This window comes from Melopsittacus undulatus, chromosome 1 (assembly GCF_012275295.1).
Source record: "Melopsittacus undulatus isolate bMelUnd1 chromosome 1, bMelUnd1.mat.Z, whole genome shotgun sequence".
NCBI classification, from domain to species: domain Eukaryota; kingdom Metazoa; phylum Chordata; class Aves; order Psittaciformes; family Psittaculidae; genus Melopsittacus; species Melopsittacus undulatus.
In genome coordinates this window covers 52,729,489-52,756,875 of record NC_047527.1, presented here as the reverse complement: position 1 = coordinate 52,756,875, position 27,387 = coordinate 52,729,489, and the positions used below count along the sequence as shown (strand labels likewise).

At 44.2% G+C, this 27,387-nt stretch overlaps 1 protein-coding gene and 1 pseudogene across 2 annotated transcripts; both read right to left on the bottom strand.

Annotated features, from left to right (window-relative positions):
- Positions 1 to 1,431: 1,431 nt before the first annotated feature.
- On the bottom strand, positions 1,432 to 25,324 carry TWSG1 (twisted gastrulation BMP signaling modulator 1). Of its 2 annotated transcripts, none has more exons than XM_034065504.1 (5): positions 25,217 to 25,324; positions 23,118 to 23,283; positions 15,819 to 15,918; positions 11,750 to 12,016; positions 1,432 to 3,916 (listed from the first exon to the last, which is right to left on the bottom strand). In XM_034065504.1, exons 2-5 carry the CDS (start codon positions 23,238 to 23,240, stop codon positions 3,735 to 3,737), a joined length of 672 nt encoding a protein of 223 aa, XP_033921395.1. In that variant the 5' UTR covers positions 23,241 to 23,283; positions 25,217 to 25,324; the 3' UTR covers positions 1,432 to 3,734. The 2 variants fall into 2 exon arrangements, with proteins under 2 accessions (XP_033921395.1, XP_033921398.1); XM_034065507.1 differs by lacking the exon at positions 25,217 to 25,324 and adding an exon at positions 24,833 to 24,851.
- LOC115947237 (uncharacterized) lies at positions 22,078 to 22,174 on the bottom strand (annotated as a pseudogene).
- Positions 25,325 to 27,387: the final 2,063 nt, after the last annotated feature.

Below are 27,387 nucleotides of genomic sequence, written 5' to 3'. Positions count from 1 at the left end.
AATACTTAAGAAGTTAAGAGGATGTCAGAAAACTTTGGTCTTGGTAGCCTTACATCTTAGATTTGTCTGAAAAAGGGATTTGCTTTGTTCCTTGCAACATCTTGTATCAAAGTATGTTTTCCTGTGCAGACAAATTTTAATGATGTATTGCCTGGTGAAAGATACCATGCCAAGAGCATGTGGCAAATCTTGGCACAAGTATTTCCTTTGCAAAATCCAACTGACATTATCATCAGCCAAATGTTAGGTTATGTGATCAACACTCCACTCCATGAGCCCAAATGAGCACAGCACCACAGTGGTAAGTGGAGGAACTCCAATATGGTACCCACAGAAATGAGCCCCTCCCAGGGCTGTCCCGTGACAGCCACCACTGTGAATATGAGATACCTGGGATGCAGGGGAATAGCATTTTGGGGTGGCAGAAGACCTATTGTAGGGCTTGTAGCAGAAAGACCAAAGGCAGTGAAAGGGAGGAACAAAGGTGGAGAAAAAGAGGGTAAGAAGATAAAAGGGGCTGGTCAGTACACTTGTCTGACAGTGCCCTGCAGATACCTCGTCACGATGGTCTGTCCTGTTTCCTCATTAATGCTCCTCCTGGGTGAGGGGGTCTCTGTGCATGTAGATCTAAGTGCCAGCCACTGGAAAGGCATGATGATGATACAGGGAACCTGTATGTCTTGGGTGCCTGTGGCTGGAGAGACCAGAGCATATGTGTTGTGTGTGTCTGTGTGTCAGTGTGTGATTGCCAGCAAACATCCAGCCAGAGCAGCCAACGAGCAGGAGCAGTGACTTGGGAGCCAGATACCAAAGCAGCCATTAACTTTGACATGGATACTGGGGAGACCATAGATATGTTATTAGAGATACAAGCAGGTGATCTTGTATTTCTTTCTTGAAGTATGAGATGTGAAATCTATTAAATGTACTAAAATCAAGCTAGGAGCCCTAAGAAGTGACAGGAACACAATGGCACATTATGGCCATTGTACTCACTCTCTGCACGGTGTCAATGCTTCTGAAATTTTGGAGCAACAAGTGCCTGTGGGGAAAAACAAACAAATGAAACCCAAAACAACGAAACAAAACCTTTACCTACTTTTAGAGAAAGAATAACAAAAGGCCTTCAACCCCTTCTCAGTCAGAACCCAACCAGGCTGGGGATTTTTATAATTTCTTATTATATGAATTACCTTTTTTGGCTTCTCTTGAAGCTCAGTAATTTACAGTTCTATCCCAAAGGCTAGAAATAAAACTGGCTGATGTCAGAAAAGTTTTTAAAACATATTCTGAACTGTGTAGGTGATGCTTTGCTGGTATCCAGATACAGATTAAATACCCCCCCCCAAACGAATTATGATTTTTCTTGCAAAATGAGCAAGACTAAATAAAAAATTTTCCAAAAGAAAATCTCGAAAAAGAAAACACAAGAATCAGTAATGTCTTTTTATTAAAATACCTCTTAACACACTCATTGTAATAAAATACACTGGATGTTGCTGTATGACATTTGCATACACACAACGCTTACAGCAAACTAGACAGCATCAGGAATTACAAAAAATAAGGCAAAGTGTGCATCCTCACTTTCTGCTCCCAGGCCATTACACACAAATAACCGTGTTTACATTTTTATGCCATTCCCTACAGTTTCCTGGACCCCTGTTAAGCAAATTCCCCATATCCCTCCCTCTTTCACCCTTGCTGTTCCCTTGACTTGACCTCACAGTGAAATTCTAATGATGTAAATAGAGATGGTGTCACAGATCCATGGGGCAGCAGGTGCCTGACCAGAAACATCAGCCCTGTTTTTCCCCCCAGGAAGATTCTGAACTACTGTGATGCTTCTAATAATTCACCACTGCAAGAATTTGAAGCATGCTGATGTAGCAAAGCTTACTTTGTGCCTCCTCTCTTGGTCAAGGCTGATGATGCATCACCCTCTAGCTAAAACCAGTCAAGCTATTTTAACATATTCTTTCTCTCCATTCATTTTAAGAAACTCAAGCAGAAGAAAAGATAACATGAATTGTCAAATATAGAAGGAACAATTCCTTCATGATAAGCTAAGCTTTTCTATTCACATCTATGAGTTTTTATTACTTCACTGCAAATCTGAAGCATAAAGGTATTCCATTATCCACTAGTTCAAAACATTCATCTTTCAAGTACTTTTTTATAGCTGAAAAAGAGACTGAAGAAAATAACGTTATTTCACAAGAGTAGATTTTTTATCATCATTATTATTCCACCTTAATGAAAACTGTATCATAAGAAAAAATGAAAAGACAACATTCAGGCAAACTTTTCAACAAAATCAATTTTAAATGACTGCTTTCATTTGTACATGGTACAGATAGACAGGTGTGACTATAAAACAGCTTAATCCCTCTAGGCTGAGGTTAGTGAGAGAAACATGAATGGTCAAATTCTTTTTTGTGTGTGCATATGCATATATGCATTAAATAAAGAAATCAAGGAGTTCAAACCCACATCATTATAAATACCAAAAGCTGATCATTAATTACTTATACACTCTATGCTTGTACTTCGTACCATTATCAACAGAGCCCTAACTGGCTCATACTATCTGCTATGTAACTGCCAACATATTAAAACACTTACTTAGAAAAATAGATGATGTTCTAAACTCAAAGCATCCTAATTCTGCCTTTGTGGACACGTCCTCCCTTCCTCAGTGACAACATTTCATGGGGAAAAAAGCCAGTAATTGTATTTTGGAATACATATTCACAGCAAACTACTAAATGGAAACATGTCTGCTGCCAACAGCTCAACTCAAGCCCTGTACCACTTACTGGTCATGTAATTTCCTTCTTCTTTATTCATTTAGTCATTAAATCCATAGTAACTTTTGTTTCCTTTACTGGACTGAATGTCTGGGGAGTAAGCAGCCCCAGAGAACAGTGCAAAAGGACAAGATGCAACTGAAATTAGCAACTGTATTTTGGTATCTAAGAGAAGACTGAAAAGGTGGTTTTTTGCTTGTTTAATATATAAATTACACAACACAGGCCCTAATGTACCTACACAAGCTAGGCAAATGAAGCTTGGAAGAAAAGTACCCCATACGTAGTGTTTTGTTGGGCAGCCCTTCTAAGAAGTTTGGATTTTATCCATGACAGCCCATGTGCTGAACTTGAGAAGAAAGCATGAGTTTTTCTTTTTGCCCAAATACCATTTTCACAATGGAAGGCTAAGCTGAAAACCTGGAAGGTAATAATGTTAAAAAACAAGCCCAGAAACTAAACAAAAACCCACCAGCCCCTAAAGAACAACCAACCCCCTCCAACTAGCAGCCATTTCATTATCTGTTGAGCTTAGGTGATAGAAATCTCACTACCATACTCTTAATGTTTTCCAACTCTAAACTACAAGATATAGTACTACATTCTGAAAACCAGTATAGTTAATACTTTCAAATCAAAGGAAAACAACCAGAACAGCAAGGATGAGCATGGCTGGACCATTTGAGCAGAAATAAACTTAAAACATAGTGTTGAAACTTCTACTAGTTAGCCTTGCTTACATGAGTTAAAATTAAAAGACAAGGGGAAAACAAAGTTTTCAGATTTTATACATCTTTTTTCAACCAGGTACATTTAATTGCAACCAGTAGGCACTCCACCAAAACACAGTATTTGCAATTCCCATCTCTTTAACTGAGAGAGATTACTTTGGCCTCAATATTGCTGTGTTACAATTTTCCTGCTTCAAAACATGCAGTTCATACATTTTACAGTTTTACTGCCATAGTCGATGCATTCTGGCCCAATACACTCACAGCAGGCGTTGTGAAACCATCGGTATTTGGAAGCTCCCATGGACTCGCAAGAGATCTTGCACTGATGTATTGACATGCAGTCGTCAAAATACACCACAGTACACATGTGTTCTAAACCAAGAGGGGGGAAAAATTTGGTTTAAAGGGTCTTGAAATATTTTTAAAGGTTAGTTAAAAATTAATCAAATGTGCAGCTTTTGAAATAGGATTGCAAATCATCATGACTGTGAGGCATGCAGAAAAACAGGCAATAGTGAAAGCAGAGAGAAGAGGTAGAGAGCCAAGGTAAAATCTATCAACTTCAAGTTTTCAGTGTCTACAACTCAGCCTGTTGTCTGCTCTCCTGCTGGGTTCATTCATTTCTACAGTCAGAGGCATGAATATCCGGGAGTTTGGCCCCCATTTATAAGAGATACCTTCTCAAGCAGAAGGATGGTCTATGCCAAAACAACAGGCAGGCATGTGTTCTCTGAAGGTAATACCAAGGTATCACTTTCATAGTCACCAGCGGTTGCTATATACCATCATGAAAAACTTCAGGTTTAGAGAAGTTATTTACAAAACACCAAACCCATATATTTTAGTGTAAATGTTTCCTCCTCCTCACCCCTCAAATCCACAATATTCTTCAGCCACATTAAATCACAGAGCTAGAGAATCCAGTTTTCCTCAACTTGACACTGCAAACTTTTCCCTTCTTTTTTAAGCAAAACTACTAGTTTTAGTGCTAACATTAAGAACCCCCTTCCTCCTAAATGCTGCCTTTATTCTTCTAACAATCACGCAGTTACTTGAAATGCCATGAAGTTTGGTGTTGCAACTTCAAACTGGAGCTGAGGCTTTCACAACTATAGAACAAAAACATCCCTACCCAGCCTACTTACAGATTGTACCAGCTTTCTTTTGTGCTGACCAGGTGATTACATCGTACCTTTGTTCATCCCCCAAAGGACTTGAATTGTATTGTATTTGCCCACAGTATTAACTTGGCACACTTTGGGGAAAAACACAACTGGGAGTTGTCTGCACATATGAATATCTCACTTGCACACATCAGAGTTGTGAGCGGGAGATGTCAAAGGGCTTTCTAGCCTATTACTGCTTCTGGAGTGTGGATCCAGGAGAAACATCCTGACCTACATTCCAACATGGATTAGAAAAATATAATCCAATCATAAATGGTAAACCAAGACAGGGTGGGGTTTTTTTTGATGATTATGGAGATATGGAGAATGGTGAGTAACCAAAGGACTCTCAGAGCAGTGCAGCTGTTAAGCATAGTGTTTATTCAGTCTCTTATCTTGGGATGCTGATGTGCACCAGAACCTCTCCTTTAAAATTTGGGTCCCCCGTACATCAGCAGCCTTGGTAGTAGCATGCACATCTCATGGCAAGCTCTTAAAGTGAGGTCCAAAGGTGAATAGCAAGGGTCAAGGCGAGATAGCAAGGGTCTCCATCACTTTACAAGTCATCAGATCTATGCAGTCAGTTTCCTCAGTACCAACAGATGATCTGTGTGGTGCCTATGCTTTTGAGCACATGACAAGAGACAACAGAATATACAGGAAAGCATGATACATCCAACAGCTTTTCTGTAGACCCATCCTCCTCTTTGACATCTGGAAACCCCACTGACCCTTTTAAGAACTATTGTTTGTTAAAACATTTTTGAGGGACCCTGACTACTGTCAAACTGTTTTGCCGCTACCTCAACAGCTGCAAGAGGGTCACAGGACATGCTACCAGCCTGCTGAAAGCAAGACAGTATTCCCTGCCTTGTTTAGGCTCTGAACTGACTGACACATCTTGCAGATGTACAGTGCAACAGGCAGTAAGGATTTTGGGGAGGAAGTGCAGACCCACAGCTGAAGCAGAAAGGCTGTACTGCAGCTAGCTATGCAGTTGTCCAAGAAATTCTGGAGTACCTGAAGCATTGCTGAAAGTAACAAAGTACGTTGTGGCTGTGTGAGTCCTCTCCCATTCTTGGCACTTCTATTTCTATGATTCTTTATAATAGAGCCTGTGGCACAACAACCAGAGGAAGAGAGTTCTCAAAGAACAAACCTCTGCCTAAAATCAACCAATATATCTACAGTGATATTCTGTTCGCAGAGGGGAGAAGGAAAGAGGAAAATGGATGTGTATGCTTACATACCAGCCAGGTAGATACCTAAAGTGCTTGGGCAAAGCTGAAAAGTGGTAGGGGGATACAGCCATGACAGCCTTGAAGGCAAGAATCCCCGTAGAGACCATACAGCAGCTCTATCTTCTTATGGAGGACACACTTGGCAACTTTTAGTCACCAGCAACAAAAAGCTCAGATTGCCAGCGTCCCAGGAAGGAGCAGACACCACCCATTCTCAGGAGTCCCAGACATTCCCAGGTATGTTCTGCTCATTCCTCACAGGAGGTTTTCAGTGGAAGGGTAGGGTCAGAGAAAGCAGAAGCAAGTCTCTAGGCAGCATTCCTCATGAAACAAGCACCACAAGTGTCCTGTTGGTCATACAGTTCCGTGCTAGTGTGCAAGTACAGGAACATCACAGAAGCTTCTAAGACACATTCATACTCTTTGTACCCTCCTGCTTAATACCACTGCACTTCCTTGATAGTTTTTTAGTAATTTTCTTCTCAAGTTTGACCTTAAAAGCCATAGGTAGGGTTGGTCTTAGAAGGTGACAGCTGGAGGCACAGAGCATCTATCTCCGAACAGGCAATCCAGGCTAATCCAGAAACATTTCTTTCTGCAAAATCAGCTTGAGATGCCATCTCGACCTGACTGACCTAGTCTCTAGATAAAAATGACTCCTGGCTCACTCTAGGTAGTTGTAGAACAACTCTTTAAAGAAACCAGAGCCCTCTCCAGAGGGTTGTCATAAGCGCTCACTGCTATCATGTTGATTGCTGCACTCTGACTTGTAACACACAGAGGAAAGGCTACAGTAGGTCAGGAAAGCTTGTCAGGAAAGTTATGCACACTCTGAGGTGGGCTAGCTGTTCCCAGCACTTGCAGGCTGTCTTCACACCAGAGAAGGACCAGTGCCCTCTGTGTTAGAAGACATCTGTGCTCTCTTTCATGTTAACCTCATCTGTGACAGCCTCTTCCATGTTAGTACCAGTCCAGTAATCCTGGAGAAGCCCAGTTCATCAGCTAATGCCTGCTGGAATATGAAATAAACCTTGTGGAAGAAGAGCCTGTGATTTCTATGATGTAAACATCAATGACACTGAACTGAGAGACTGAAGATATCTCTCAGGGGGAAGGAGGCCAGAGGACAAGCAGCGTCAGGCCCAAAACCCTGGCAAAACCAGATTACAAGCAGTCAGGTCCTGTGAGACTAGTTTCCTTGACCACTCTCCCAAGACCAAAAAGGAACCAAAGCTAGACCTCAATCTTATTAAGGTGGCAGCAGCATTAATTTTGACCTAACTGTAGGAGAAAGTTCATTTCCACCTGCACACAAGCCAAGAGGGTTAGGTCCTAAAGGACCAGTCCAAAATGCTGCGAAGGGGAGGGAACAGACTATACACAGCAAGCGAGAACCAGCAGCAGATCTGGCTGGTTCCCAGCTGCTCTTGTAAGCAGCTGGAGGACATGTGCCACGTCTATGCTACCAAACTGTTTCTGAAGTCTCGCTCACTCAGTCAGTTGCCAGGTCTGAATGAGTCAGATTGGCCAGGGTGCTCTTTGTTTGTCACAGGACACTCCAGGCCCCCTCCTCAGCACTGCCTGTGTAGAGGCTGAATTATTGAAAGCAGGAGAGTTCCTCACCTCAAGCATCAAACCCCTCTTTATAGGCTGCAGAAACAGTTACACAGGGGAGAAATATACATACCTACAGGCTCAGCTGGGATTCTGGAGAGTATTTAACTTGTTTCACAAACCTAATTACACAGTCATCGCTCAGCTCCCTCAGTGTAGATAAAAAGGATGTTACTTGGTAAAGTAACATCTCTTTCATTTGCATTTTACCAATTTTCACACAGTAAGGACTACAGACTACAGCTGTGGGAAGGGATAAGGATGAAGCAGCATTCTCTTTTCTTCCAGAAGGTGAACTTCTCACGTATTTCCACCCCCTCACTCCCCCCCAGTTCATACTCAACAAAGGCTGCATAGGAAAAAAAACCCAATCAAGTCTAGTTTCAAAATGGCCAGAAGAAATAGACTTGCATTTCTGCCAGATTTTGCTGGGATACTGTCTGCGCTGCAAGTGAGGTCTATATCGATGCACTATGGAGGAATTTAGCAACTCAGAGAAGATAAAACAACTCAGTTCTTGTAAATTAAGGGAAATGCTTATCTACAAGATGAGACAACTTCCCAAGTTAGTGGCAATTCCCTGCATGCAGCCTTTGAAGCTGAAGGTGCTATGTAAATTCAGCTGTCAGGTGGTCTATTTATTGGTAGCTCTAAAAGTACTTTAAAGAGTTAAGTGTCCATCCAGCAGCCATACCATTTTATGCAGATCAGAACTTATAAAAATAATTAATTGTTTCAAATAAAAGTCTTAGAGTACCTACAGAGGGAGAAGCCACTTTAGTGGATTTCTAGCTCTTTTCTACCTGGCTGGCACTGGAGGGGAGCAGAAGGGCAGAGCAGACACCATCCCCTGTGTCACCAAGCTGTGTAAGTCAGAAACCCTTAACTACAACACAGACTTTGTTTCATCAGTTGCCAAAAGATTATCTAGTTCCCCCCTCTCTCTTGCCAACATCCTGTCATCATCTGAAACAATTAAGCTTATTTAAACATCTGAACTCACAGTTCAGAGCTCTGAGGGTACCAGCTGAAAGTAAAGCAAAAAGAGTAAAGTGTGACTGTAGGTCTAGATTAACAATCATTGCAATCCTCTGTTAAGTACCAGAGGTTACTGATACAAAGAACTACAGCAGCTCCAGCAGCACACACATACTTTGGCAACTAAAATGTTAAAAAGTCAATTCACAGGAGGAAAGGGAAGACACTCATTAAGATAATAACGGGGAAGTTCAAGGTCTGGCGGCTGGGCTCGCAGCAGGCTGGGGCGAGAAAGGAATGCTTTATATCCCACCGCACTCCACCTCCTCCCGGATCTACAGCTGCCCTCCCAGGGCCAGTGGCTTCATGCTGCTCAGGCACAGAGCTTGTAGGCTCCTGGAGCTGGTGCTGCTTTTCCTGGCAGTCACCCAGAACTGCATTGAGTGAGTCTGGCACCCTGGACCAGCTTAATGGCAACCCCCCAAAAGTAAAACCATAACTGTGTTACACAACATAACAAGGGGTATTTGTAGGCAGAGCCTTTCCGAAAATAGGGATATATTCCAGAAGAAAGCAGAGGGACTACTGTCCCCTTACCAAAATCTACCTCTCATTAGCCCCTCTGTCATTACTGGTTATGCAGTAGGCTGCTGCCAGCACACCATATTGGAGTGAAGCACACAAGGAGCCACGAAGAGCCACAAAATGGTGTAGGCACAGCCCTGTTAAAGGAATCATAGAGTATCTGTGTCCCTGCTTACAGGAATACTCTTTCTAATCCCTGAATATTACTGCCTTGAAGACAACTGCTGAACTATTCACCTTAAGGACTTTTCCATCTGCAAGATCTGCCCTTAAGCCTAACAGCACGGCTGGGGAGAAGGAAAGGGTAAAGAGATGGTCTTCAGTTTCTTCCACTGCAGGCTGTGCTTGTACGTACTGCAACGGAGCCTGCACACATGCACATGCACAAACCCAGCCTCTCTTCAAATGGTTCTCTAACACATGCTAGCTTGTTAAACCACTGGCTTGACTGTGTGACTGAATTTACAGTGGGCAGAAGCCATCACTCCAGCAACTTCCTGCTCTGCTTCCCTGTGCCCATGCTTACAAGGCTCTTTAGCCCTTGACCTACTACCCCTCCAACTTTTGGTTACTGCTTCGCCAATGATCTCATCAAGTGCTAAGAAAAATGCCACCCCACGGCTCACACAACATCCAACACAAGATGTACAACTCCCCAGATGTCCTTATGTCCACCACACTACGCATCAAGGCCAGCACCCAGCTTTTATTTCCACCTTCTCTGTTCTCAATGCTTGAATCATCCACATTTTTATAAGCAAACTTTAATATGACTTCTGACAAAGCAGAGCACTAGAAAGTTACCTACACTGTGACCAAGAAAAGAGACTTCCCAACAGGCTTACATATTTAGATAGTTAAAGTATACGATGTTGAAAGCCATCTTCTACCTTTTCCAGTTCTTCACTGGTCACTAAGATGGAGGAGGCACAGCCAGTGATTACAAGAACAGCTCTGACATTTATTTCTGTTCTTAGTGTCTACTGAAACCTGAAAACCAGTGGCATTTGGTAACTATTTCCAAACATAACTGCTGTTTTTGGACTGTCATCATTCCAGTAAAACCTTTTTCAACCTAATCTCTAATACAGTCTTCATAAGTGAAATGAAGGAGACTTTTGACTAAGAAAAAATTGCAGTGTTATGTATTTGCCTGTTGTTAAACTCAAAACTCCTCCACACCCTTGAGATGCAATTCAAATTCCAAGTTTAATCCAAAACTATCATTAGCCCATCCTGTCGGTATGGTAGTAAAGGATTGACAGAGAACAGCCATCTGGGCTGCAGTACTTAAGTACAGTGGGTTATATTGAAGATTGTTCTAAGCATAATTTTTTTTTTCCCCAAGTATAATTTACCTCTTTAAATACTGTAGTGTTTGCACACAGGGCTTTTTGTGGCTTGCCATTTAACATGGCTTTCTGCATCATTCTCATAAAGGCAAGCAAAGGTTTTAATAACGTCAAAAACATATGAATGAGATGCTTTCCGACCATCTGGTTTCCCAGTCCTGGAGTTAATTTATTTTTCTAACATGCCTTAACCAAAGGAAATTAGAGATGTTGCCATTACGGTCCCATTTAATCAACAGCAGTCCTCCTCAGAAACGTAACTAGGACAAAGGTTCACAATGGCATGGCAAAGCAGCATGTCCATCAATTAGGGTATCTTTCATTGATAAGATAAAAGAGTCATCACAACAGCAACATATGGGATAACGAATATTTAAAGTGTGTTTTGGGAAGTAAGCAAAGCATTAATGACACTAATAAAGCAAATCAGATTCTCTTTTTTCCCTGTTAAGCAGCAATTTCCCTATGAACTGTTTATGAGATTCTTTTAAGTCTGATGTAATGATTTGCAGGGAAAAGTACTTCAGGTTCAGTATGGAAACCAAGAAGCAAAGAGTATTTTTCTTTCTTATGCTACTGTTGTCACTACCTCAAATTTCTCATCCTCTCCCTCACTCCCCAACAATATCCTGAAGTCTGTCCTCTAAAGTGAAGGTAGGAATACAAAAACCTTGATATAAAAGTAAGAGCAATGAGTCCCCAAATTGCTTATTTTTAAGATCGTCTGTCACATATCCCTCCTCAACATAAAGAGCGATCTTGCTAATCTTACTCAGCTTTACTACAAACCATCCTCTTAAAGAGTCCAAGTTATACCAGCTCAGATGGAAGAAACAAACACCTACTCCAGATACAATGGTTTATGGCACATGGCTTTCTAAAACCTCTGAAGCCATGTGTTTCAGTTGCCTGCCTCAGCACATGGTTTGAGTTCAGTTTTTTGTCTGTCCTCTCTCCTAAGATACATGTAACTGCTTATGTGCTAGTGCAGGCAAAATAACATGAACAATCTGCCTCATGCCACAGGATTGAACTGTAGATGTAACAAACTCATGTGGTTCAGCATCTTCTAAGATCATCAGACACTTTAACACCATCTTCCAAGTTCCTCAATACTTTTGCCTCACTCCTTTTGTTACTTTATGCTCAAAATTAGACGGAACTTTTCACACTTTTTTATGGGAAAAGAAGAAGCGAGCACAGACAAGCATAGGATATGCACCAAGAAGGCTCCTGGAAGAGATGAGAGGAAGGACACTACACTCATACCTTTGTCACTAGAGTAAGGTGCGTGGACATTGTTGCTTGGAACAGAGACATTCTGATGCTGTGGCTGGTTCACTGTTTCTAAAAAGGAAACGAGGTTCTCGTGGTGTGACAGTTCTTCTGCCACAGGGAAGGAAACAATATTCCAGTTCAGCTGAGTATCCCCTTCCGTCAGTGCCCGGAAAAGGGAAGGAATTGGTTCATGCAACTCCTCAACAGTGCTCTTGGATGTTGGAGGCGTGTCACTGTAATTGCGAGGATTGCACATACCTGCAGAGGAATGAAACAATAAGTTACATGAAACTCCCTGAACTCCTCCTTGAAACAGGCAGGAATACTTAGAACATTTAGAACAGAGCCCTTTCATACATATTGCACTCTCAGCTCAATAGCAGAACTGCCACCAAATACAGCAGAAGGAGCTTTCTGCAATGGCAGGTTTCACATCTCTGCAGACTTCCACAAAACACACCTGTAACTTGTGGGATCCAAGTGAAAAGAAAAACCTTGGCCAAACAGCACTTCACTTCCCTTTTTATGCTACAATGACAGTTTAGAGTATGAAGATTTCAATGGAAGGTTTGTTTCCCCTGGGAAAAGAGACAAAGCACAGTATAATCGATACTAGAATGAACCTGGAATGAAAGCTTGTGATTGGATGAAGATAGTATCTTGACAAGTCCTGAGGTACATGAAACTTTTGATCATGATTCAAGTATTTGATCTCACCTGCTGCAGCAGTGCACTAGATCTTTTTAGTCATCTGCCAGAGACGCAAAGATCACTATCAGGACTGAGCAAGGAGGGAGCGTTACTTTACCTGCTTAGAGATAGCCCAGATGAACCTCGTTTTGCTACCCAGTTGGAGGGGTCACCACAGGCAAAATGCTTATTTCTAGCTTACCTCTTCCTTATTTTTCAACACCTTTTGTGGTATCTTTTTTTGAAACTTTGTAATCTTTTCTCTCTCTGCCACTTCCTACAAAGTGTTTTCCCAATGTGCAATGCAGGTGCTAGTTTTTCATTAACCATTTAAACACTAACATAACTAACATTTATTACTAGCAATGAAACTGAAGGGTATCTTGATTTCATCTAACACTGAAACAATCAAGGTTAGAAAGCAAAGTTGTATCTGCATAGGTAGTTAAACTCAGAAGCCATAAAATACTATTAGAAGTCACCTGGCAAGAGACACACAAATCCATTTTCCTCATGTACATCTGGATAAAATTTTGGGCAGTTTCACAGACAGTTTTAGACAGCTACAGCTGCAAAGCACACCAATCCTTAAATTATCAAAGCAATATAGGACATAAACATTCAAAGACTACCTGTTCCCCACAACCTGTTCCACACAACCCATGCATCTCCTGCCCTGCAGATACATTAGGACTCCAGCTTCAGAAACTGTGTTTAACTGGAACCTTATACAAACCCACAGTCTTTTCAATCTAAGGAGATGGATTTCCATAATGAACAAAGCAGAGGGAAGTTCATCCATGATGATGAGTACGAAATCTGGCAAATCCTAAGCAAGTGGTTAGTATTACCAGTGGTTAATAACAAGAACACGACAAGACAGTCTGCTCCTATAAAAAGGTCTTCAAAGATGTCCCTGGACTCCCTACTTTAACTAAAGATTTTTATCCCTGCATCAACGCTTCCTAGTAAGCACATGGATTTCTCATCATACAACTAGAATAAAGCATGCCCACCTGAAAATGAATTCGAAAGATACCAAACCAGGTAAGGGTTTTGTACAGATACATCAAGAGACATACTTTGGCTGATGTCTCTGCATGAACATTGTGAAATGGAAACCAATGAACCTTTCTAGAGGCCCCCTCTGTCAGGTGGGATTCAGAAAATAGATTTCACTGGTAAGAAGGATAGACATGAAAAGCAAGCCCCAGATTGTTTATTAGAGTATTGTAGAATGTGCACGAGCTTGTGTGTGTACCAATGCAGTATGAAAACATTACCTTAAGATGGTAACAAGAAACCATCACTCATAGTTTAATGGATAACTGCTCATTCCATAAAGATCCTTCCCTCTTACTATTTTAACAAGTATTTCAATTATAATTATATTTATATATAACTATTATAAAATTAAAATTAAAAACTTGTGAGAGCAACTGGTCAAGAACAAACATGTCTGCATTACTGCTTTGAAATGGATGAGAAGATGCAGAAATGGGCTATTGAAATGATGGAAGTAGACAAACCTTTAGAGAAGAGACTAGAAGAGCTTCACTCACAAAGCTTAGAAAAATAAAGGAGAGAGGAACCTGTTGCTGTTCTGCCTTCTCCAGTGTCATTTTCCCTGTCAGAGAAGGGAGCTAACATCCACACAAAACACAGGGCATTGACTGAGCATCAGTAAAATCAGTGCTGCATGAGAGGAGGAAATTCCTGACTTCAGAGCAGACATGACGTGAAAGACACAGCAACCCATCTGCTTTTACATTAGACATAATCAGCTTCTGAAGAGACTTAAATATCAGCTCAAGCATCAGCCAAGAACTATCTCCAGGGAGCTGGGTATGGCATGCACTCCTCTTTCTTCATCTGAATATGGCTACAGGAAGGATGACCCTACGCTAAAGAGAAGAACAGGACTATACCATAGAACCAACAAGGTCTGAGGCACCTGCAAAACCATCAGGAGATGGTTTTGTTTACTCAGTACTAGGAAACTGAACCTGAAGCCTCATTATCTTCTGTCCTGGATAACACCATGGGAAGAGCAGCATAACAGGGAATAATTTGCAGATTTGGAAGAAAACCCCAACAACCACCTGTGTGTGGAGTTTGCTTGCTTTCTTCACAATCCCTAGAAGCAGGTCTCCCTCTCCCTAGAGGATACTGGCACACTATGCCTTGATTTCTACAGCAAACAACTGCTCTGAACGGGGAAAACAGTTTTCTATCCTATTCCTCACTCTTATGACTGAATATGCCAACACAAGATGATGTTGGAAGGACAAAGGGGATGGGAGACTAAGATCTAATAGAAAAAAACAAACTCTAGGGCCTCTTTCTAAATGCATATCCTCCACGGGTGCAGTGGCTCAAAACACTTTACGCCTTTGGGGAGAATCACACATGCGCAGGGCCATGCCAGTCCACTGCTTACTGAAGAAGAGTAAAGCAAAGGTAAGCTAGCCAGAACCTAACAGGAAGCAGGATGTCAGAAAGCATATTCACATTAGGATGAAACAGGAGAGACAATGGGCTGAAAAGGAGCATTTTGACATTAAACAGCTTCATGAATTCAGACAAGACTCAGCCAGCCAGAGAAGCTGAGAGCAGGTACAACACTCAAGATGCATCCCTTTCATGGAAGCCAGAAGGATTTCGAATGGCTGCAGAGAGAGACTTCCAGCAACCACAGGAGGACAAAGCCTTCCAATACATTTAAAACAAGAGATGGAATTAGAATACATCCTCCTCAAGCAGGGGCAGCATTCACTTTCAAAGATTTGGGCACTCTAAACACTCCCTGTTAGTAATAACACTGTTCTTGTTAAGGCTATCCTACAGCTAATCCTATGGTAGGAACTTGTATGCCTCTTTCTCATCCTCCAGAAAGAGCTTTTTTTGCACATAAAAGAATGATGAAAACTTTGGCTATGGCTATTTCTTATTAGACCCGAGAATTCACAAGGGAACTCTAAGCTAAAATAGTCCCTGTGTGGTAACTGTCAGTACACTTTACAGTTAGAAACCTCCATATGGCATCCAACCCCATGAACCAGGTGCTGCGTAATTTCCTCAAGATGACGATTCAAAAAGGAGTTTATGTTTCAGAGACAAAATTAATGGTCAGTTATGATGACATTAACCAAGCAAAACCTGGCCTACGGCCACTCCGCAAGGCAGATACAGCCTTCCAGTGTTTGGCTCCCCACAGTAACTTATTCAGTGCCCACAGAATGAGCTGCAAGACATTTAAAGCACAGATTCTGTCCCAGTGTTTTACTTCTATTATAGGACTGTGAGCTCAGCACGTAGCGGGAGGAAGCAATTTAAAATAGAAGAAAATCCCAAAGAAACACAAACTTACCAACACAGTCACAGCACTCATCCCACAGGGTGCCCAAGCAGAGCATGCACTCCTTGCAGCAGGAACAATTCCCTTCCCCGGGGCGACACTGACACAGCTCCTGAAAACAACAGAAACTCATTACAGTGCAGTAATCCCAGATGTAAAATGTGAACACAGCAGAGAAATTCTTCCTCAAGCCACAACTCAAATTACAGCATTAAAAAAGCTTAGTGCTCTAATACAGCGAGTAAACGGTACAATAGCTCCAGCCAAAGAACTTACTTTAGTTTACAAAAAGAACTTGTGCAACTTTGGGTTTGTTACGTTTTTTAAAGGTGACATTCTGGAGACAAATCTGAAGTCAGCATTTAGAAGAGAAACAAATCCTATTAGAAGCAGAGAACGGTTTGGGTTGGAAGGGGCCTTAAACATCATCTAGTTCCAAACCTCCTGCCACAGGCAGGGACACCTTCCACTAGACCAGGTTCAAAGTCCCAGCCAGCCTGGCCTTAAACACTGCCAGGGATGGGGCAGCCACAACTTCTCCGGGCAACTTGTGCCAGTGCCTCACCACCCTCATGGTAAAGAACTTCTTCCTTATATCTAACCTAAATCTCCCGTTTAAGTTTATTCATGGGAAAGGTGTGTGCACTTCTACGTATGCCTGTATCTACAAGTTCTTTGAACATTTTCACAACAGGCAGTTCAAAGAAGGATGTTTCTTCATATATAAATAGTGTGTGTACATTATAATTTAGCTAAAAAAAAAGTTACTGTAAGCTACATGCACATGCTCCAGAAGACACATGACACCTACCATCATACCTCTCCACGGGTTCTCAAAGGAACTTACTCAATTAAGTCATCTGACCACAGGATTTTGTCCCATATTAGTGACCAGACTATTTTCTCCAACCACATCCAGCTGATTCCTTTTTGCTGTTATGAAAGACTTCTGCAGCCTCCAGAAAGTGCAATGGCACACACACTTGTTTTTCTTTAACCATTATTATGCCAAAAAGACAGAACAGGCATGGAAGCAAGAAGACAAACCTTTCTCTTTGTATCACCTAAACCTGAAGGTGCTGGTTTATCAAACCTGCTGGAGACTTGCAGACCTCAAAGCATGGAAACAGCACACATGGATGAAGAAAATTCAAAAACCAGGCGGTCTCCTTCCCTCTATCTTAAATCCATACTCGTAATTCCAGTCTGGCCAAAAGACTGTGGCTACATGGCAGTAATACAGGCTTGAATTACACCACAGTGCAAAAAGTGGACAGCCAAGAAGTCACATTTGGTTGTCCTGTCTAAGAATTTGGTTGTGATGACGTCTGCCTTACTATCATGTTACGCACAACTGGTGAGAAATCAACATCCCGTTACTGGAAACACTGACCACGGGATCCTTCCCACCCCTGGCTGTACTGGAAGAGTCATCAGCAAATCTCTGCTGTCCACTGGGCCAGGGAGAAAGTGACTCCCATCCTTGCTCTTTGATCTCATTCTCCAGAGGCAGGGGAGGGACATCCTGTGGTGTGGTCCAGAGACCCACATGGACAGGAGGGAAGGGCAGGAAGAGGGTTTGGTGTGAAATTCTCCCAACCTGGAGTCACCACCAGAGGCTCCACCTCAGGTAACCACAGCTGGGTCAGGGACAACACTCTTTGCAGGCAGACAAAAACATCATCTGCGAAGTCTTGCTGTCGCATGTTGGGAAGAAGCCAGGGGGGCAAAATTCCACTTTTTAAATAGTTCTGTGCTTGCTGTTGTTAAGAAGCATCAGGCAGGGGAGAAAGAGACATTCTCATGCCAAACATAAGGAGCGCATTTGCTAGGCAAGGCACGGAGATCACCTGATCGTGTACAAGCCATGTTCTCTATTCGGCAACACCAGCAAATGCAGATGTCCACTGGCTGCAGGTGCACAGGGACTGCCCCTCACTCACACCAGCTCATGTGAACCAACAGGAGACCAATGAGTGTATTTCAGAGGGAGAGGCCAGACCAAGGTCTGGCTAGGAGATGGGGTTTAAGAATGCAGCATATGAAGCTGCAACACTGCCTGTTCTGAACTAAAACTGAACAAACCCCAAAAGGTGCTGCAGGCATGCTACAATGGGCTTGTTAGTAGGAGATACAAATTTTTCCACAAGAGGAAACACCACAAACTTAGAAAGATGACTTATGTGAATGAATGATGCACCCGCTAAATATTTATCTTACTGTTTGATAAACAGATTGTGTCAGCCTTAAGAACAAAGAGCCTCAATAAAGTAACTTTAAAACCAACCATGAGTAAAGTACTGCTATCTTGGCCAGAGAATACTATTAACACATATTAACATTAAAAATATGCTACATATTTGTTCTTCAATGGGAAAACTGGGCAAACAACTTTACACTCATTAAAGACATTGCAACAACAACAAACCAGCTCGTGGGAGGGGGTGATTCTCCATAACCTATTAAATGCAATGTGCGGATCAAAGCCAGAAAATTCACCAAATTTAAGTTGTTTCAGTTTTTTTATGAGTATTCTCACAGAATTAAGCACAACCTTAAGTTCCATGCTTGCAACATAGTGAAAAAATGTCTGCTTAGCACCTCCACGTGTAAGCATTATCTTGGGATGGCATCATTATACCTACCAGTTATTGTAACAAATTCATTTCATAGGTAGGGCTTATGAGCAGTGTAATTGTTTAAACCTTTCTTTTATTATTACTATTTGTAATTTGGAGCGTGAGGAGGGAGGAAAGAGCAATGTAATTAATTTGTCTTCTGCACCTTTCCTCAGCTCCCCCCTTCTCAGAGTCTGACAGGCTCTTTAGGGCAATAACTGTTCTTCCGTATGTGTGCTTGCATGTACATGGTTCCCTTAACCACTTTTGAGTCCTTCTGCCTGACTCATCCCCACTGGATACTTGTACAGATACATCTTTTTAAAGGAACGCTTACATGAGACGTGGGTGAAGCGAGGCAGAACGAGAAACGTTCCTTGTTGATGGCTTGGGGGTGGCGAGGCGTCAGTGGAAGAAAATATTACTCATAAGTCAGCTTGGCAACTTCCCAAGCTGAACTACCAAAGGTGCATCGGAGAATGTATTTTGCTAGGCAAGGAATAAGCCTCTCAGTCTAAAAATACAGCAGTGAATAGGAAGCGGGCATGTTTGTACAATGAAGACACTTCTGCTCCAGAGAGCAAATCAAGACTCTTACAAGGTATTTAACATCTGCCTGCTTTTCAAAGCTTTCCCTAAATGACAGAGACTGTTTTCTTGGTGCAGTGAGAAACAGGACCTGGAGGCATTGGCAACATCTCTGCAAACTGGAATGGGGAGTGAAAGAAAAAGAGCTAATGTTTTTTTCCTACAACAGTTTAATAACAGAAAGTTTCCTGGAAGCAAACCAGCCAGAACTGTTTTGTTAACCCAGCTGCCTTACCTACTACAGCGACAACATGCACACACAAAGTAGTCTTTGGATGCCTGAGCCCTGAAGTTAAGGAGTGGTGTTCATCTCATACCACAGGGTTAAAAAGTCTGGGAAACCCTTTCAAGCTGACAAGTTTGTACACAAGCTTAACAGGAGGTGAAGAAAAAGATGAAGAGAGGTTTTAATCAGAGTGATACCACACCAGCTGAGGTGACTGCAGGCAGGTAGGGTTTGGGAGAGAAAACTGTGTTCTCCACAAAACAACCCCTCTTCAGAAGGATCTGAAATCCATGCCTGAACTGCAGCGCTGTTAGTTTCCTACAGACAGCTGTAGTTTAAACAGCTGTCGCACATGAGACAGCAAAGCTTGGCTTCCAGCACAACATGGACATAGTACTCCAGCTTGCCAACTGCAGGTAGCTCTGCACTCAAACCCATCTGCTATGAACAATTGTGGGAACATCCCATCCTAGAGGTTTCTGTCTTCAAGGATTTCCTCCATGTTGCACGGACACACTCCACCCAGGGAGTGTAGCTGGTCTTCTCATCTCCTCCACACATGGGAACATCACAACCACCCAGGCGTTCAAGTCAGCAACAGATGTGCTGGAATGAATACTGCAATACACACGCTGTGTGCAACCTGGCCTTGGTGGCCTACCTGAAGAGCAAGGTGACAGTCAGGTGTTGACGTCAGTGCTCCAATCCCAATGACATAGGAAGGAACTATGTTCAAAGCCTTCAAAGGAACTAATACTGAGGTCCCATTCTCTACACTCCCAAGTCTTGATCTACAACTCCTTCAACAACTACAGGAAGCCACAAAGGCTTTTTTGTGAAAGCTAAGCTGACATAGAGAGAGATACCTCAAGCTATTTTCTTATGGGACTCTGCTTACAGAAAAGCAAGAATCAGACTATGAGAGCAGCAAGGAAACTAAAGCCTCAAGATGTAGATGGAAAGCTGAACACATGCGAGTTGTTGATCTCATGCTCTGTTTTGGATCTAACGAAATAAATATTTATGTAGGGACCACCCTTCAGCAGAGCAGCTCCAAGGAGTGGCAGCAATGACTGCACTGACTTCTGGCCATGCCGGCAAAAATATTTATGTTAACCGTATGCTTCTTCAGAGAGCAGGTCCTCTGTCTCTGAGACAGGCAGCCTCGCTTTCTGCACGCAGATACGGATGACAAACATCCATGTTCTGTTTGTTCCCCAGTTGTCTCTGAGTGACTTTATCTTGGTCTCAAGACACAGATTTTGCCAAACTAGAACAGTTATAAAAATAAGTGAGGGAAAAATGTCATGCAATAGTCAAGAAAACTCACTCAATGCTACTGTAAGTTCAGATTGCTCCAAAAGAGTTTAAGGGGGGGGGGAAACATGGATATACTCATCTGCTCCAAGTCAAAGCTTTAGAAGCCTTCATAGTGACAATCAGTCTGACCTGATCTGTTCTTCTGTAAAGAATGAATGCTGACAGGTGTGTCAGGCCTGTTTGCAGGAAGAGAGCAGTCAGACAGGGAAACTGAGCAGTGAAATTCTGTTATCGTAATCACACAGAATTCATGTGGTGCGGGTTACTTTAGGGTCTCAGAGAATTGCATACACTTTTGATTTTAAGGAAATGCTTTAGAAAGGGATTCCACATCACCTATGCAAAGAGAAAACATGTCTACTACAGCAGGTAAAGCAGTATAGGGGTGTCTCTGTACACCCAGGGCTGTGTTGCTACAGAGATGCCAACATCATCCAAGCAAAGCAGAGTTGTGTGAGCCACCTCCAGGCAGTGCTGAACCTCAGCTGATCCCAGCAGGAGGGACTCAAGCAGCATTAGCTCCACTTCTCCAGCATGTACTCTCTTCAGACTATCTCATAAACATGAAGTTCAAATGCTGACTGTCTCAAGCTTGGCTTGATAAAAGCTAAGTTATTACTTGGGAAGGAGATGTCTGTGGGCTCCATCAGCATCATGGGAAAAGGAGACAATAGGTCTCTCCTGTTTTCCCCTTCATCTGGACCAACAGCTTCCGTCTGAATCAACAGATCTGTACCACTGCACTTGGTGTTCAAACAGCTCATGCAACCAGTGCACAGCTGGCACCTTACTTTTTAAAGGTTTCAGACCTAAAAGGTGATATGAAAAAAATGCAACAGAAGGAACTTCCGAGTGCATCAGTCTGTGGCAGTGCACAATGCCAACCACACCACCAACAATACTGGCATTGTCTCTGGAAAAGTAAAAGCCTCTTTCTTGCTCCCTTATTTAACAACTCCACAGGTAATGGTGGGGCTAAGGAGAAGCAGCAATTTCCATTTCTGGGGGTTTTTCTTTCTAAGCTATAGCAGTGCAGATGCCAGACAGAAGACAGTTCAGCCTGCAGCCAGCCTTCACCCCCAGGATGGATTTGTCAATCTGACAAGTATCTTTATTTGTGAACCAGACAAATTTTATACAGAAGCCAATGAAATGAAGCAAGCACGGAAATGCTTCATGCCACTTCAGCACCACTTTTCAGGCTGTGACCATACATTTAGAGTAAGTACTAGCACATTACCACCGCATGATACTTGTGCTCTCTGCTACTGCATTTCCAACTTACAAAGAAGCAGTTTCTTTTAAAAGAAGCCGCAACTAACCGTATCAAGGTTCCTTTTTCCAATACGGAGTCAAGAAGCATGCTAAATACACCACTGATAAATAGATACTAGTTACCAGACCCGCTTGCAATTTTGCTAGAAAAGACACTTTTGTCCTGCTGCACACCTTACCTCTTAGAAACATAAAATCTTAGAATCAGCTAGGCTGGAAAAGACCTTTAAGATCATCAAGTCAAAAAAAAATGGAATGTTTCATGGATTCATATGTCATCCTTGTGCAGGGACTATGCTGATCTCTATCATTCCAATTTCATATATGTGCTGCCAAAGCAAGAACAACTCCTGCTTAACTTCTGTAAGAGCAACCTGGTCTCAGTTGTGTCTTTCACTGAAGACAAACACCCAGCAAGTCAAAAGCAGCATCTGGATTTGAGTTAAACATCTGTGTGGTTTGGGGTTTTTGGTTTCTTTGGTTTCTATGCTTTTTAGGTGGACTCACATGCTTTCAGGCTTGCTCATCACCACTGGTAGCTGTCACTCCCTCCTGATAAAACTTTCCTGAATGCAGCTCAGGACTCTAAGACAAGTTTTGCCCCTACTTGTGTTTGTTCTCTCATGTGAGCTTTCAGAATCACAGGTCATCCAGTTCCACTCCTCCTGCCATGGGCAGGGACACCTCACATTAGACCAGGTCACTCAAACCCCCATCTAACCTGGCATCTTTTAATTGACTGTACAAACCTGACATTTTGGAGGGCATCAGACATCAAGTACTGACCCTCTGCCTGGGCCAAGAGATTAAGAAAGCAGACAGATTGCAAGTTGAAAGAGTAGATAAGGAGAACACCTCAGAAAGATATGGGAGCACTGTAAGCACAGATGAACTTCTGGTGTTGCAGTTAGCTTTAGAAAGTACAAGTGCCCACAGAAACCTTTCCAATAGAATGTCTGTTTCAAATTGATGCTTGTTCATAACATCACTAATAAAGAAGAGACTGAAAACTAAGAGTGTGACTGGAAGTGGCTTCTAACAATAACCCAGCAATCATAATCCTCAACTTGAAAATGTTTCCATTAAGAGACACATGCACGTAACATTATCTATGAAATGGTTGGTAATCTGCATTTATATATGCAGGAGACCAAATTAGCTTCTTTAAAACACAGTATTTAACATAAAATACCAGCTATTTGTATCACTGGAGCTTTTCAAGAGACACCTTCAGAGCCGTGTCTTGAAACACGTAAAAGCAAATAAAGGAAATAGGACTCATACCTGTATCAGGCATTTACTGACATCGCTAGCACAGAGAGCCTTATTGCAGCCTGTTGAGGACTGGGTCCACAGCAGGAAGAGGAGGATGGTGATGGTGAGAGCTGTGATGTACTGCGACCTCATGTTTGCTGCAGGTGAGTGATTTTCACGAGTACTTCAACCAGCACTGAAATAAGAAACACCAACTGAAAGGGCTATTGGGACACAAGTTAAATCCTGCAATTCCCCTCCCCTGCAGCTCCTTCAATAAAGATTAATAGAGATTAATACCGGGTCAAATTGGGGTGCTTAACATCAAACCCAACCCCTCCTCCTGCAGCTAATTTGTTTATTTGAAGCTTTCTGCTACTGCACCTATGAATTAATGCTACAGTAAACTTAAGGTGAACAATCTCAACTTTGCAGTGTCGAATATGACACCCTATAAGCATATAAAACACCTCAGAAGAGAAAAGCCACCAGTGAAGACCTAATCCTCTCAATGCATTAAGCAGAAGGGTAGGTTTCCTGTAGTATGCCCTCAGGCTAAAGGTAGGCACAGGTGTGCAGGACCAAAGCTATACAGCAACCTTTCACCACGTGTAAGGTTAAGCTGCCGTGTCATCTTTAACCAGCAGTTAGATGTCACACCGGCACTCAGCTCAGCCACAACGCTGTCAGCTTCCTTCTTTGTTAGGTACAGACACCAATACTTCAAAACCATGAAGTTCCAGGGTCTCTGAATGACTTTCAAGAGCCAAACAAGTGACTGAAGTCAGCTGAAGACGAGTTTCTGCTACTTCAAACAGGCAGAGGAGCTGGGCTGGTTCAAAGCATTCCACCTTTCCCCCTTTGTGCAAACCCAGCTTGTCGGCAGGTGGTATTTGTTATGAGCCCGGCAATGATTAGTGATGTGCCACCGAGCTTCTCCTCCTACTCAGCATGTGCGCCCCCGGCAGAAGAGGACCGTGTTGCACTAGGCACTGTACCAATGTATAATAAAAGGCAGCCCATGTTTGGGCAAGCTTACAGTGAGCCTGTATTGTTCTCCTAAGGGGGGAAAATGCTAATGGGGCCTTGGATTTCTTTCTTTTGGTATCTAGAAATGTTCTTCTGCTTTATGAAGTAAAAAAAAGCCCACCACTCTCAATGAGCAATTGGCAAATATGAAAGGGAGAAAATCAGCCAACATGTAAATAAGGCACGATCCGGACATTTCAGCCTGTGTCAGATTAGTCTGACAATGGTTATTAAACGCTCCCGACCTCGCTGTGCTGAGCGCACGGCCATCTGTACCCGTGCAGGACCGGGAACCCCCGTGCAAGACCCGGGGGCACGCCTGGAGAACACGGGATCCATCCCCTCCGCGGGGGCACCGCTTCCTCTCCCTGGCACCCAGAGCAAAGGAAGCCTCCCTTCGGCTACGGACGGTTCAAACCCGTGGGTGCCGGTGCTGCTCCCGGAGAGGCAGCCCCGAATGCGGGGCAGGCTGGATGCTCGGCCGGGTGCGCGATCCAGGCGCGCTTCAACACCGCACCGCCCGGGCAGGGGCTGCCTCGCTAAAGGGATCCCGAGAAGCGGAGCCCGAGCGGTGCCATCCCCACCGGCGCCCGGGATCACCGGACCAGGCGCGCACCCCTTCCCCGCGCTGCCCCCTCCTTTCCCTCGACTTTTATCGGGGGCCCCCCTCTCCCGAGGCAGGACCCTGCCGCCCCCCCCGTCTCTGCCGGGCTCACCCCGCTGCGGAAGGACCCCCCCAGCACCGCTCCGATCACACGCGCTCGGCTCCCTCTCCCCGCCGCCCCCGGGAGGCCCGGGCCGCAGAGCCGGCCCCGCCGGGAGGCCGGTGACAGGGCGCGCACCCCCTGCCGAAGCGGCGCGGGGCTGGCGGGGCCCCGCACGGGGAGCGCCGCCGAACCCCTCACCCCCCGGCGGTGGGGGCCCGGCCGCCACCTCCTCCTTCTGCTGCTGCTGCTGCTGCTCCGGCCGGCAGCGGGCGGCTGCGCAGGGCCGCCCCGAAACTTTCCTTCCACAAAGGAGCACCCGCGGCCCCGCCGCCTCCTGCCCATCCCCGGCCACCGGCTCCCCCCGCCGCCTCCCGCTCCCCGGTGCTGGCTCACCGCAGGGCGCCGCGGGCGGCTCTCGCTGCTCCGGCAGCGGCGGCAGCACCCGCACGCCTCGGCCGCTGCTCCCCCTCGGCCGCAGGCAGAGCGGAGGCGGTGTCGCGGCCTCGCCTCGCCCCGCCTCGGGGCACCGTCAGGCGCCAGGACCCTCCTCCCGCCGCCGGCAGCGCGCACAGGGACCCTCCGGGCCGGCGGCTGCGCGGAGCGGGGCTGGGGGCAGGCGCGGGATGGAGCGGGTGAGCATCCGGCCCCAGTGCGAGCAGGGGAGAGAGGGGTCGTGTGGGGAGAAGAGCAAGAGCGGGGCCGGGGGCGCTGGGGGTCAGAGCGGCTGCTGAGGGTGAGCCCTGAGAGAGAATGGGGAGCGGCGCTGGAGGCGGCAGCACCTGGGGCATTGGGGGCTGGCAGCAGTTGTGCCTGAGAAGGAGGGTCCCGGGGCTTTGGGGCAGCCCCGCTCAGGATCTCAAACAACTGCGGCATCCTCCTACCGACCAGGCTGCAGGGACCAAGGTAACTAGTGTGGTCCCCAGGAGGAAAACGCAGACAGAACCTGGAGTGGACTCGGAAGCTCCGGGTAGCCCTCAGGCCTCCTGGGAGACGCTCTCCGTGAAGGAAGCACGGCCATCCTGCCCCAACAAGTTATTATCTATTTCATCTCATCCCGTCTTCTGACCCCCCACCTCGCACCGCTTTGTTGAAGGAAATCCACAGCGGGGTGTCCTTAAACAACGCACCAGGTATTGTCCCACAGAGCAAACTTGGGAAAACAGATAAATTAAACGACTGGAACAAATCCTGCATTCAAATCGGAGATGCCAGGAATCATTGTCTAAGGGACTGAAGCATTTTTGTCTGTTTCTCTGAGCAACTAAATATTTACTAAGCAGTTGCAACTGTAAAACACAAACTGTTCCGCAGACCCCAGTAGTAGGAAATCGCCTCTCCTTGTAAAGGAGACACAGTCTAACCCTAAGTGACACCTGTCTTTGGATATCCTTGCAAAATGGGTTACTGCAAAACCACTTTTATCACAGACCTGTTTCTGTTCGTGCTTCCCGCGGATGAACTTTCCATTTTACAGGAAAAACCCTGACCCCCTGCACTCCTGACAGGTCCCAAAGCCCTGTGGGTCTGTTCCTGCTGCCATGGGGGGTGCAGAGCTGCCATGGCACCCCAGTGCCATCCTGCTCCCGTTTGTGTCACAGTGGGAGACCCAGAGGACACGGACCCGCTGAGGTATCATTGTACAACCATGCCAAGTCCCAGTGATAAAATGCTCCCAGTTGCCTCCTCCATCCCAAGCATTTTTGTCACCTGCACAGCCAATGCTCCTGCAACCCAGTTTGTCCTTTCTGTTCTTCATGCAATACTTCGAATTATTCATAACCCATCCTTCATAACCCTGGATCAGGATCTCCCACTTGCAAATATGTAACTTTGTAGTATCCAGTGGAAGCAACCTAACACCCATTTACTAGTTGTTAACACTTGTAGCTTTTCCCATTTCCTCCCTTGTCTTTTAAAGCAGGTAACGCAGATTTCTGTATTACTTTAAAACTTTACAGCTACTCTCAGAAGAAGAATATTTTCAGAAGAATAATATTAACATTTTCCTGAGCACATCTGCAGTTCTCAGTGATGTCAGGAAATATACACTCCTATAATAAAAGCAGGAACAACCTCTTCCACAGGTACCTAACAAATTAAAACTGGGGAAAAAAAAGTTACAGGGCAGGAACTACATATTAATTGGGTTTACGGTGCTTGAGTTACTACTACTTTACTCTCAACTGGAACTAGCAGTGATGTGCACAAGAAAGCATCCTGCTATCCACCCAGTCCATTCTTGTTCAATGCCTGTTTGCTCCTCATCACAAGAAAGCCATCCTGGGTGTTCACACCAGCCTAAGGCACACGTACTCTGTAGTAGTTCAAATAGTAATTAAACATCAGCTCCCACCAAGCATTTTACATCTCTTTTCCAGGTAACTGGGTCTGTTGCCTAAGCCCCATTTCTTTCAGAAGTAATTTCATGGACATCAGATCCCAAGCATTCCTGAATAATTTATGGGCTAGAGGGTAACAAATCTTTTTCATGAATATCTGTAACCTCCTCCTAATAAATAATTAACTCTCTGCTCATTAACAGTACTAAGAAAAAAACCCAGGCA